The sequence below is a fragment of the Nuphar pumila genome, chromosome 7 (genome assembly GCF_984573655.1).
Source record: "Nuphar pumila chromosome 7, dmNupPumi1.hap1.1, whole genome shotgun sequence".
Lineage (NCBI taxonomy): Eukaryota > Viridiplantae > Streptophyta > Magnoliopsida > Nymphaeales > Nymphaeaceae > Nuphar > Nuphar pumila.
In genome coordinates this window covers 5,035,090-5,048,783 of record NC_143255.1, presented here as the reverse complement: position 1 = coordinate 5,048,783, position 13,694 = coordinate 5,035,090, and the positions used below count along the sequence as shown (strand labels likewise).

The 13,694-nt window shown below is 39.8% G+C and overlaps 1 protein-coding gene across 2 annotated transcripts; it reads right to left on the bottom strand.

The window, feature by feature from the left end:
- Positions 1-4,577: 4,577 nt before the first annotated feature.
- LOC149830948 (uncharacterized) lies at positions 4,578-12,812 on the bottom strand. 2 transcript variants are annotated; one of them, XM_090013562.1, is made up of 9 exons: positions 12,748-12,812; positions 12,535-12,642; positions 11,843-11,969; positions 11,692-11,760; positions 10,815-10,860; positions 10,395-10,722; positions 5,195-5,236; positions 5,075-5,116; positions 4,578-4,996 (listed from the first exon to the last, which is right to left on the bottom strand). In XM_090013562.1, exons 1-9 carry the CDS (start codon positions 12,788-12,790, stop codon positions 4,629-4,631), a joined length of 1,173 nt encoding a protein of 390 aa, XP_089869688.1. In that variant the 5' UTR covers positions 12,791-12,812; the 3' UTR covers positions 4,578-4,628. The 2 variants fall into 2 exon arrangements, with proteins under 2 accessions (XP_089869688.1, XP_089869689.1); XM_090013563.1 differs by lacking the exon at positions 5,195-5,236.
- Positions 12,813-13,694: the final 882 nt, after the last annotated feature.

Below are 13,694 nucleotides of genomic sequence, written 5' to 3'. Positions count from 1 at the left end.
GAATCCATTTCACTGCTGCCCAGTGTTCCTTCCCTGGATTTGACAAAAACCAACTGAAAACTCCAACAGCATGAGCTATGTCTGGTCGAGTACAGACCATAGCATGCATCAACGAACCTACTGCCGAAGCATAGGAAATTTTTTGCATCTCAATTCCTTCTTCATCATTTGCAAGGCATTGCCTTGAGCTGAGTTTGAAGTGGCCTGCAAGTGGATAATTAACGGGTTTTGCTTTATCCATGTTGAACCTTTTTAGATATACTTCTCTTGCGATAACCAGATCAACCCATGTGACCTGTCACAAATGATTCTCATTCCAAAAATCTGTTTTGCTGGACCTAAATCCTTCATGACAAATGTCTCACTCATCTCCAGCTTCAACTTATTTATCATACTGATGTCTTGGCTCACAATCAGCATATCATCCACATAAAGCAAGATAATGGTAAAATTACCATCTGAAATTTTCTTCACAAACACACAATGGTCTGTGGAGGTTCTTGAATATCCATGCTCAGTCATAAAGGAATCGAACTTCTTATACCATTGCCTTGGTGCTTGCTTTAATCCATACAAGCTCCTTTTTAGCTTGCAGACAAGGTTTCCTTTACTTTTGTCAATAAAGCCCTCAAGTTGCTCCAAATAAATTTCTTCTTCCAAGTCACCATGCAAAAATGTAGTTTTCACATCAAGCTGCTCAACTTTCAAATTCATGCTTGCAGCTATACCGAGCACAGTCCGGATGGAGGACATCTTTACAACTGGTGAGAAGATCTCATCAAAATCAACTTCCTTCTTCTGAGCAAAACCTTTCACTACAAACCGTGCCTTGTATCTAGGTTGGAAGTTGTTGTCGTCAGTCTTCTGCTTGAAGACCCATTTGTTCTTCAACACCTTCTTCCCTTTAGGTGTCTTTACCAGATCAAAGGTGTGATTCTCATGCAATGAATCCATCTCTTCTTTCATTGCCTTAAGTCACTCAGCTTGGTTTGCATCCTCCAAAGCTTCTTCAAAAGTTTCTGGCTCACCTTGATCTGTAATCATCACATACTCATTTGATGAGTATTTCCTGGATGGTTGTTTCTCCCTGGTAGACTTCCTTATCGAAGTCTGAGGAAGTGGCTCTTGGGGTGCTGGCTCCCCCTCAATTCTTGCCTCAGCACTTCCTTCCTCTGCATCATCCTGATGAGGTGGCATCTCCTCCACAGGATCCTGAATAGCCAAGGCATTAAGGGGATCTATGTCAACAAGATCACCCTTACTGGACTCTAATGGCTCCGACTCACCAATGTTTTCAATCGTCTGATCTTCTAAGAAGACAACATCTCAACTTTTGACCACTTTCTTATTAACCAAGTCATACAGTCTGTAGCCAAATTCTTCATATCCATAGCCAAGAAATATACACTACTTGGCCTTTGGGTCAAGCTTGGACCTCCCTTCCTTTGGAATGTGAATAAATGCTCTGCAGCCAAACACTCTCAAGTGTCTATAGGAGGGTTCTTTCTCAGTCCAAGCTTTCTCAGGAATGTTTCCTTTCAAAGGAATAGAAGGAGACAAGTTGATAAGATCAACTGTTGTCCTCATTGCCTCACCCCAGAAAGATCTTGGTAATTTAGAGTGATACAACAAACATCTGACTCTCTCAAGAATTGTGTGATTCATCCTCTCAGCAACCCCATTCTGTTGAGGTGTCATCCTCACGGTCCTTTCATGCTTGATGTCGTGATTGGTGCAGTACTGATCAAATGACCTAAGGTATTTTCCGCCATTATCCGAGCGAACACACTTTAACTGTCTGTCAGTTTCTCTTTCAGCCATGGCCTGAAAATGCTTGAATACCTCTAGAACTTGATCTTTAGTTCTCAGAGTATAAGCCCAGACTTTCCTTGAGTGATCATCAATGAAAGTCATAAAGTACAGTGCAACACCAAGTGTCTTGACCTTCAAAGGTCCGCATACATCAAAATGTACAAGATCTAGAACGTGAGATTTTCTAGATGCAGTGTTTCTATGAAAAGAAACTTTATTCTGTTTACCATGAAAGCAATGGACACATGGTTCCAACGATGTACCTGTTGCACCTGCCAGGAGTTCTTTCTTGACCAGAACTTGCAGCCCCTTCTCGCTTATATGGCCGAGCCTTCTATGTCATAACTCTATGGATGAGTCAGTCTCCACAGTATTCACAACACTCTTGCAGATCTTCGCTTGCAAAGTGTAAAGGGAACATGCCTTTGTCCCTTTGGCTACAACAAAGGAACCCTTGGTTAGCTTCCACCTTTCATCACTGAAGACGTTGTTGTAGCCCTCATCATCCAACTTTTCGGCAGTGATCAGATTCAGTCGGATGTCTGGTACATGCCACACGTCTTTCAGCAACAACTTGCAACCGATGCTTGTTTCTAAGCAGATGTCGCCTATGTCAACAATCTTTGACACACCTTCATTTTCCATTCGGACATTACCAAAATCACCTTGCGAATAGAAAGTGAAGAAATCAGCCTATGAGGTTACATGAAACGAAGCTCCAGAGTCAATCAGTCTCCTGACCGATCAAATTTATGTTGATGTTGTCACAGACAACCATGAGCTCTTCTTCTGTGATTGCGGCAGTGGAACCTTGCTTCTCTTCTGGACTCTTTTCTCTGCTTTGCTCCTTGAACTTGAGTTTTCTGCACTCTCTCTTCATGTGTCTCTTCTTGAGGCAATAATAACACTCGACATCTTTTTTCGAGCTCGAGTGTGAGTGGCCTCTGGATTGACCACATAAGTGCAAGGTCTTGCTCTTACTCCTGCCTCTCCCCCTGTTTTCAACCAAAAATGCCTCGGAGGTAGAAGCAGCATCTGATGACCTTCTCCCGGTCTCTTCATTCAGCAGACTACTAGTAATTTGACTCATAGTTACCGTTCCATCAGGTGCAGAGTTACTAACAGTAACCACCAAAGTTTCTCAACTCTCAGAAAGGGAACTGAGGAGCAACAAAGCGAACTGAGGAGCAACAAAGCTTGTAGCTCATCATCAAAAGTGATCTTTATTGTGACCAACTGATTCATGATGCTTTTGATGTCGTTCAAATGCTCTGCGATAGAGCTACCCTCTTTATACTTGAGGTTTATAAGCTTCCGAAATACAAAAGCCTTGTTCACTGTCGTCTTTCTGTCGTAAAGGCTTTCTAGTTTGATCCAAAGACTATGTGTCAAAGTTTTTGTAGAAACATGATGAAAGACACTGTTGTCTATCCATTGCCAAATGAAACTGACCGCCTTTCGGTCTAGCTTTCTCCATTCATTGTCTTTCATGTCTTCTGGTTTGCCGTTGACACCCACAATGGGTCCATTTAGATCTTTACAAACTAAGAGGTCTTTCATCTTAGTTTTCCATGTCATCCAGTTTGTGCCATTCAAACTGATCATATGTTTGACAACGTTATTCTCCATGACTTCACACACGAATATACAAACCAAAGCTTTGATACCATATATTGGGGATAAAGCGGAAACAAACTGACGGATCGAGTCTTCCCCACAAGTGTGAATCGATGGAAACAATGCAGCGATGACAATGGAAGAAATAAAAAAAGCAACAAAACCAACAACGCACACAACGATTTACGTGGTTCCCTCTCAACTGAGGTACATCCACGACGACCGATAGGTCAGCAGCTTCCACTATCTTCTTATAAAGATTACAACAGTGGCAAAAAATCATAAGCTTTACAAACACACGAAGTGTAACACATGAACAAAGGGATATACCTCACTGAAGAACAAGGAACAAATGATTTGAAGAACCAGCTTGACGAAGCTGTCTTGAAAGAAGTGTAGCAACACTTCTTGCTCTTGCTCTCTCTCTAATGTTCTTCATGCACCAGACGATGCTCTGTTTTCTCGCTCATCCATCCCTTGAGTAGATGATGAGACCCGCAATAAATGCGAAAAGACTAAATGTCTTGCACAACTTACGAAGCGCCAGGAGTGCCAATTGTTATTCCAGCAATACCCTCAAATTACTATGCTGCGATGCCACAAATCGCTATCCAGCGATGACCACAAATCGCCATGCGATGATGTCACGAACCGACTTCCAGCTGAAGCCGCAAATCGCTATCCAGCAATACCCAAATCGCTATCCTGTTAATAGCACAAATCGCTATCCCGCGATAACCACAAATCGATGTCTCAATAGACAGCACAAATTGCTATTCCAGCGATAACCACAAATTGCTATCTCCAGCGATAACCATAAATCGTTGTCTCGACAGACAACACAAATCGCTATTCCAGCGATAACCACAAATCGCTATTCAGCAATAACCACAAATCGCTATCAAGCGAATACAAAGTCAACTTACGCAGCTCCAAACCCAAACCACAAATCGCTGATTCACAAAACTTTGAACTGAGAAGGACTTCAACAAATCGCTGTCCAGCGAATATGAAATTGTCCTCAACAAGATCAGGCGACATGCTTGAAAAAGACTGCAGTGAACAGGGTTTGGAGTGCGGCGAAAGCTGAATAAGGAGAGAAACCCAACACCTATTGGAGTAAGGCATGAATACAAGAAGTCACGAGAAAATCTAACACATCCCAAGGATCAATCTTTGCCATATCCAACAAGAAAAGTTCAAGTACATGAATTACCGAGTCCTGCTACATATTTTTTGATCAAGCTAATAATACCTGAAAATCTAAAGCCCACTTTCCAATAGATCCAAATCGAAAATAGGAAACATAATACAAATAACAGAACCTTCAGTTTTACACTGGATGCTGGTATAGTCTTGGAAGATGAGGAATATAGACCATGTGGAAATGTGGACTCTTCCATTGTAGTGGTATTGTTCCCTTCCTTTGCAATTCTGAAACTCCTTTGGTGTAGGGTGCTTCTAGTTCTTTCAGGTTTCATGATGTGGAGCTCCACTGGCTCAACTCTGGGTTGGTTTTGGGATAAAACCAAGTTCTCCACCTCCCTTCTTTCAACAACTCTATCATCTGAAAGGGTAAGAAAGAAAGAAAGAAATGAGTTCAGGATTAAAGACAACCAAACTAAGAAAAGAAGGAAATAGGAACCTCCAAAATTCTCCACCTCCCTTCTTTCAACAACTCTATCATCTGAAAGGGTAAGAAAGATAGAAAGAAATGAGTTCAGGATTAAAGACAACCAAAGTAAAAAAAGAAGGAAATAAGAACCTCCAAAATTCTCCACTTCCCTCCTTTCAAATCTCTCTTCAGCTGCAAAAGGAAAAGAATTTAGCAAATGGATTTAGAACAGAAAGCAATTGATGATTCCCTGATTTGAATTTAGACAGTCAGCTTTTTTCACAAGAGAGAGAGAGAGAGAGAGAGAGAGAGAGTCAGCTTTTTTGAATAGTGCTTCTGGCTTTTGGTTCTGGATGCATCCAGATCTCGTAACGAAATTCTGGATCTGATTGAATTATGGAACCTGTATGGTACTGGATCCATTGAAGATGGGTAAAATCTGTTGATTTCAGTTAAGAAAGTTAAAACAGGTCATATTAGACCTGAATCAGACTCAGATCTGAAAATGTCTGTTTATCCGATTTTGATCCAGCTATAATTTGACCCAACCATGTTTGTTCCATATCCGACCTATATTTGCATATATTTTATCCAGACCAGAAAATCTGGGTGTTTGGGCATGGTTAATAATTCCAACCTGTTTGTTACACTAGGCACAAACCTCATTTTCAGAAAAAAATCACGCCCTAAATTAAAATTGTGTGAGATAATATCAAGAATATATATATATATATATATATATATATATATATATATATATATATAAAACCATATGTAAATGTGTTAAAATAAAGAAAATATAAATATTTATAAAGCATATTTTTTTACCAATTTAATATCAAGATAATGACAATTTTTTCAAAATGGGTGATAATTTCATATTTTGTAACTTTTTTGTTTAATATCTGTCCTTATAAATATGATCTAGATAATTTGTTTAGTAGAAAAGCAGCTTTACATCATGTTTTTGCAATGCAGAAGTTGTTTTCTAAGGTATTCAAAAATCAATAGAAAAATCTACCAAATTTTCATGGCTCAAAAAGTCATATTATATATATATATATATATATATATATATATATATATATATATATATATATATATATAATTACTAGAATATGAGAACTGAAATATGGCATTTTCAACACTTTGTTTGCAAATCTAACCATGTGGATGTGAGAATTTGATAGAAATCAACCATTGGATCTTGTATTTTTTATGAAAAAATGTGATTTTTGAATGCTTGAATATTTATGAAGATTATGAGCCATTGATTCTAAAGTCTTAAAAAAATCTCATTTATGCATCAAAATCGAATGATTCAATATCTGGTTCTTAAAAAACCAACAATGTAGATCACATCGGTAAGATCTGATTCAAGAGAGAGAAAAAATATATTGGATCTTGTATTTTTTATGAAAAATGTGATTGTTGAATGCTTGAATATTGATGAAGATTATGAGCCATTGATTCTAAAGCCTTAAAAAAACTCATTTATGCATCAAAATCGAATGATTCAATAGTGATTCAAGAGAGAACAAAAAATTCATTGGATCTTGTATTTTGGATGAAAAAATGTGATTTTTGAATGCTTGAATATTTATGAAGATTATGAGCAATTGATTCTAAAGCCTTAAAAAATCTCATTTATGCATCAAAATAGAATGATTCAATAGTGGGTTATTAAAAAACCAACATTGTATATCACATCAGTAAGGTCTGATTCAAGAGAAAGAATAAAAAATCCATGAGTGTGGTTAACACATTAGTTCTCATATTCTAGTGACTATATATATAAAACAAAAGACGATTCAACATTAATCCCTAGCAAAAAAACTATATTGAACACATTTAAGATGCTAAATTAAGCATATACGGTCTATGATTTTCCAATAATCTTTTTGACGACGAGCAACCCTCACACCTAAGCGAGGAAACCCTCACATCCAAGCGAGGAAACCCCATCCCCCCCACCTAGGGGTGGCAATCGGGTCGGGTTGGCGGGTTGGCGTGTCAGCATACCTCAACCCGAACCCGACCCGTTTATTAAACGGGTCGGCTGTGGCAAACACGAACCCAACCCGTTTAATAAACGGGTAACCCGACACGACCCGCCAACCCATTTAATAAATGGGTTGGGTCGGGTAAACGGGTTCTCAGGTTCGCGGGTTGACCCACCCGCCTAACCCGTTTATTAAACGGGTCAGGCGGGTTGGCGGGTTGGCGGGTTGGCATACCCCTAACACGAACCCGACCCGTTTAATAAACGGGTTAGGCGGGTCGACCCGTTTATTAAACGGGTTCATTTTTTCCAAACCCGAACCCGCCTAAGAGGCGGGTTGGCGGGTCGTGTCAGGTTTTGCCACCCCTACCCCACCCCCCGGGTAGGAGCCCTACAATCACCCACCTCTAAAAGCTATGGGCACACACCCGTGCGCCAGCAGGGTTTGAACTGATGCCCTCATCTCAGCATCCTCATAACGACCCAAGGTGGTTATGAATTTTCAACTGTCAAATTATATATACGGTAGACCGTAGTAGACAGTAGCAAATATATATTCTTTCTTGAAATAAACCCAAAAAAGAAGCAAAAGCTCATGGATCAACTGAAAGCTTTCGGGTGCAGAAAAAAAATCAAAATTTTAAACTTCATCTCCAATCTTTGATCCAAATTCTATAGAACCGTTTTTCCGTTTGACAGATGCCAAACGGGCCATAGCTTTCCCAAGACTACAAATTGTCAAATGCCATATGATATTACAAAGATATTACGAAAGGTATGGGCATATAGCTTACTTGAGTACCTGCTATAGCTTTCCCAAGAGTATAAATTGTCAAATGCCATATGATATTACAAAGATATTACGAAAGGTATGAGCATATAACCTTACATCAGCACCTCATCGTCTGTGTCATTTCTCGTAGAAAGAGTTGATTAAAGATCGTGAGAAGGGTTGAGTGTAGGGTGTCAACCGGCCGATTTTGGTTCGGACCTGGGTGGAATCAGACTTAGACCCATTTTTTGGGTATGGTATCAGGTCTGGACCCGATTCTACCATACCTGGACCCAATAAGAACTACATGAACCAGACCTGGATCATACCCGGTAAAATAATTTTTTTATGATTTTTACATTGAAAAATTGCAGGTCTTAATCGGAACTTGGGTCGGGCCTGGGTCTGGTATAAAATTTCACAAACTATACCCGAATCCATGTATTAATTAGATCTTTGGGTCCTGACCCTAGTCTTAATTGGGTCTTCTTATTTATCACCATACTCGGATGCTATAGGGTTTGGTTCGGGTAGACCCTACCCGTTGACGCCCCTAGTTGAGTGTGATGTATGGAAGGCTCAGTCATGGCATTATTGCCAAGGTCAGACCACCACCAGTTGATAACTAACGACCCCACGTTGACCGACTATCGGATAAAGACAGAACTAAAAGCAAGTAGAGAAGAAAGAAGACTTTAGGATCTGACTAGGTCAGGATAGGGGGATAGCCCTGAGCTTGGATATCCACGTCACTTTTGTAACTTAAACTGTGGGCTGGGGTGGGAGCCCTTGATACTCCAACTGTCACAGCCCCCAATATGAATATCCATGATATTATGCATTTTCAGCACTTTTTTTTGGCAAATCTAACTCAGCAAAACGGTTCATTTGATTTAATCAACAGTTGGATTGTTTTTTATGTGTTTTATTTGTATTTTTTGATAAAAAATACAAATTTTAAAGTTTAAATATTTATGAAAATTTTGGATGGTAGTTTTTTTTTTCTGATAGAAGATTGTGATTTTCATACCCTATGAAAATCTAAACACGTGCCATAATCAGACAATTCAAGAGTTGATTCCTTAAAATCAAGTATATACAACACGTCTGTATTATTAAATTTAGAAAAAATGAAATCCCCCCCCCCCCCCCCAAAAAAAAATGACTTAATTTGTATAAGAGCATGAAGGATTTCGCACGGTGTGTGTGCGTGTGTATATATATATATATATATATATATATATATATATAAAGGCTGCCAATTGGCCAGGTAGGCTAAAGTTTGTGTTGGACTCAGCCTGATGTTTGACCCATGGCTCACCGGCTAGGCTCTAAGGAGTAGACCGGAGCCAGTTGGAAATAGGAAGGAGCCCCTTTTGGTGTGAATTGCATGTAAACCAGGCGATTGGTGTGAATAATTGCAAAAATTTTGCTGTGGTTTTGGACTGCTGCTAAAAGCCTGGATCTGATTAACTGATATAGATTGGTGTGGATAATATTGGCTTTCTTCCCCTTTTTTGTTTGGATAATCCAAATGAAAGACTCCCCATCACTAACTGCACATTGGCTGGCCTCTAGTTGGTAAAACAGTTGAGGACCCCCTTCCCACCGGGAAGTACACTCAGCTTTGCGGTTGCGGTTGTGGTTGTGGTTGTGGTTGTGGTTGCGGTTGCGGTTGCGGTTGCGGTCAAGGATACTACTTTTTTTAACTTATGACATCCCGTCAACTTGGTGACATTGGCTGGCCTCTAGTTGGTAAAACAGTTGAGGACCCCCTTCCCACCGGGAAGTACACTCAGCTTTGCGGTTGCGGTTGTGGTTGTGGTTGTGGTTGTGGTTGCGGTTGCGGTTGCGGTCAAGGATACTACTTTTTTTAACTTATGACATCCCGTCAACTTGGTGACATTGGCCTCTACCAGATGAGTGGAGCCCTTGTGGGCTGGTTGGCTAAATTCCTTTGTGAACAAGAATGCGGCCTTGAACAAGATAAGCTTACCGCTCCTTTGACAAGTCTCAAAAAAAGTTGAGATCACTCTCAAATGAAAGATATTTTTTGAAGCAAACTAGTGCAGTCCCACAACAGCCACAATTCCTTGGTGCAACCTTTGTGGTCCTGCCGGCTATACTTGGCCACTCACTGTGTGATTCCTATAGAAAAGTGATCAATATCTATTTCCTTCTTCCTTGCTATGTCATTAAACCACATGTACCAAATAAAGGCAAGGGTACATTTGAAATGCAGCACAAAATCCACCCAGAAACAAAGCAGTTCCCAAGTCGGGTTGTTTCATTTTTTATATGCGCCCAGCCCAGAGACAAAACAGTTCCACTGGGCCATTTTGTCCTCAATTTTTGGGATGTTTTTGTGTTCCGGACAAAAACCGACTGGTGGGTTTACCGGGACTTTGAAGGTTCTCTGACCATAATTCAGCATTCTCACCATATGTTTGTTGGTGCCGTAAAAATGAGGATTTCCTAGTGGGTCATCTGTCATAGAAGTGCTTTCATCTAACCATACACCTCATATGGTTGGCTTAAGAAATACAATGGAAAAAATCTAGATCTGCAAAACTTACCTTGGTATGTTGGTGCAGCATAGGAAGATGAAACATGAGAGAAAGATGGATTCAGCAAATCCCGAGATCGGTTCGGTGGCGATTCCTTTGGTGCGGGAGGTGATGATGGATTGTATGCCAAAGATCGGGTCGGCGCAGGTGGAGGCAATGAATTATATGAAAAAGATCCATTCGATGCTGGGGGAATTAGAACAGGCTGCAGAGGAGGAGGAGGAGGCAGTGATGGGTAGGCATGGCTGGCTGGTGAAAATGCCATATAAGGAACAGCAGGCCGTGTAGTACTAGTAGTAGTGCTGGTTGCCATGGATATGTAGCTAGATGTGTCCCTCTGTAACGACCAACATTGGGAAACTTGGTTAGTATTGAGAATCAGAAGAACAGATTATCAGAAAAGAGGACAAGAGTGGTTATACGAATTACCTGAGCCATTGGGTAATTCATTATCAGTCTTACATGCCCTCCAGGTCTGTTTGAAAAATATGCTAAATAAGGATCAAATGAAAGGGTTTGGAACGAGGTAATGCAAAGTCATAGCTTAAAAGAGAGTAGCAGAATTGTCAAACTTAGAATCGGTCTGGTCATGGGTGAATTAGACTTGACTACTTGGCATCTGCATAGATGGATAAGGTTGGTCGAACAACCAATTAGAATTGGTCTGGTCATGGGTGAATTAGACTTAACTACTTGGCATAGACTTAGATATATAGACAAGGTCAAACATTTTCAATACATCACATACTTTAATGGGTCTGGGCTCGGTAAGTTTAGCATGGACCCAACCTTGATAGTCATCCAAGTAAATTTGTGAGATTGGGCTCTAACCATAGTCACAAATATTGTTAATATTTTGAAATTTGAAAAAACCACGGTTTTATCATAACATTTTCAAACGCCAATATTATACCCAAAATATTTTCAAAATATCACTATTTTGAAAACGACTCATTTTTATTGTGATATTAATTTGATACAAGACCTTTTTTGTGGACATCATATTTTATTTATATTTTCATGTAGTTGATAGTTTTTATATTTTTATATGCCGATATTTTCCTGGGATTTCACAAGGAAGACTAGCTTTTTCAAATATCTTGATATTTTTCTCACTGATATTTTCCTGAGAGCCGGATTTGTGACTAGCTAGGGCTACAACTCATCAACTCGAAGAAGTTTCCTCCAATTGACTAGTAGTAGTGGCAGGTGTATCCAATTTGGTATAACTTGAGTTTAATAAGATTCTCAGTGTCGTGTGGACCCTAACAAGTCAAGAAATTAAAGCAATTTCAGGATATTGTACCTGTTCTGAAACTTAAGTTCCCAGCAGCAATCATCAAAACCAACAAGAAGAACCATTTCTAGTTGAACCCTGCATTAAAAACACAAACTTGAACTAAGAAAACATATACATTATGGTGATGAGCAACCAGGAAGGTTCACCAAATGCGCACCTTCCGGTACCGATAAGATTATCTGCTTTCATGGTGTTCTTGTTCCAAGCTGCCACACTTATTTCGTGATGTCCCTCAACAAGAGTGAACTTGAATTTCTGCCTGAAGATGGGATCCTTTACTTTGCCTGCATGAATGACCAAGAAAATACTATTAGCATGGTCCATACTCAGGCTAAGCTTACCCTCCCTTGCCCTTGTCAGGAAACCACTACTAAATGGCTATCAAGTTATGAAATTGTCTTTTTTGGATTTATAACCCAAAAAAAACACACAGGCCAAGTAAAGGATCGCGCTCTCTTATCCTGGTCGCGCTCTCTTATCCTGCCATACCTACTGTCGTCGTGCCAGCAGCCTAAAACTCCGAGGCTAGGACCCCTGCCGCTATGAAATTGTCTAGAATCCCTTTATCGGATAATGGGGAGAAACCACCGCTATGGCTTCGATACTCCATCATCCGTGGTGTAAAATTTCACAAGTAGTCCTACATGTACAGGACGACAGGCGATAGTTTTTTTGATGGCCTATTAGACCTTGTGGCATGGGCTATATCATTCCACATGATATTGCCAAATTAGGCCATTTCTTTGCCATGTCAAATTCTTCACTCTCTGCTTTTTAGACCCAACTGGGGTCTCCTAGTCTTTTGAACCATTGGATTGAAGAGCCACTGTAAGAGAGAAGATTGGTTACCTTTGCATACTTGTGTTCGGACAGCAGTTTTAGCATATTCAAGTCTGACATATGGGTCTTTGCCATGCATCAGCGTGGATGTATCCCTCAAGTCGTAGCAACACTCAACTAGCAGAGACAACCATGGAAGAGAACAATCATGAATCTTACATAGATGATTATTTTCAAAGGAGAAGATTTGATGTTATTAGTGATGATGATGATAATATATACCTGTTACCTCGAGCTGATGTCCATGTATCCCACTGATCGACATGGGTGGAAGGAAAAGCAGATGGAGTGGTGGGTGTGCTCAAGGCTTATCTAAGTCTATATAGTATATGCTTCTATGCAAATAATTTTCCAAGGCAATGAACTTTCCAATAACAACTTGGTGACAAATGACAATCAATCATGTGCTTTCCTGGAAACAGATGTGGGCCTTTGAGGGAGTCAAGTCAAATGAACACATCAAGTAATTTCCTCAAGTAATAAATGATGAGCATCAGCTAATTTCCTTTTATTGTCCCTTTGTACTCAAGAGGGTGTTAGTAGTAGCACCCCAAATAATTGATTAAATCAGAATTATTTTTTATTTTTAGGTCATTTATCAATGACAACGATGGCCCAACTTGCCAAAGTTTACCTTACCATATTTTAACCAAATTAACCTATCCAATCTCAACCAGAGGCACAAGTTGGCTGTTTAGATGAACAAAAGTTTACTTTTATGGGGGAAAGGAAAGGTGAAATTTTGTACATTCTAACAAAGCTGATACTTTGACCTTACTTGGAAATAGGTAACGAAGAAGAAAGATCAAGGCTCACGCTAGTATATATTTAATTTGAGGGAGAATTTCATTTAGAGCACCAACCTTTTGTCTGATATTTCAAAAAGAGTCATGTTTTCTGAAGGCCTAAACGTATCCAACATTTGGCTGAATCTGTCAAAATCATAGTTCCATAGAAACCATATTTTGCCCTACTTATCTCATTTCAGGCCTACGTACCAATACTTGGTACTGGGGCTCTACGTGGTTGGTAGGAACTGTCAGTGCACATCTTCCATTTAGTGGGATGTTGCAGGTTCAAAACCCCAGTGGTTTGATTGAATAGTAGGGATTTGCCTAACCCCAGCTTGCCTTTCAAAAAAAAAAAAGATACTTGGTACAGGTAAGAAA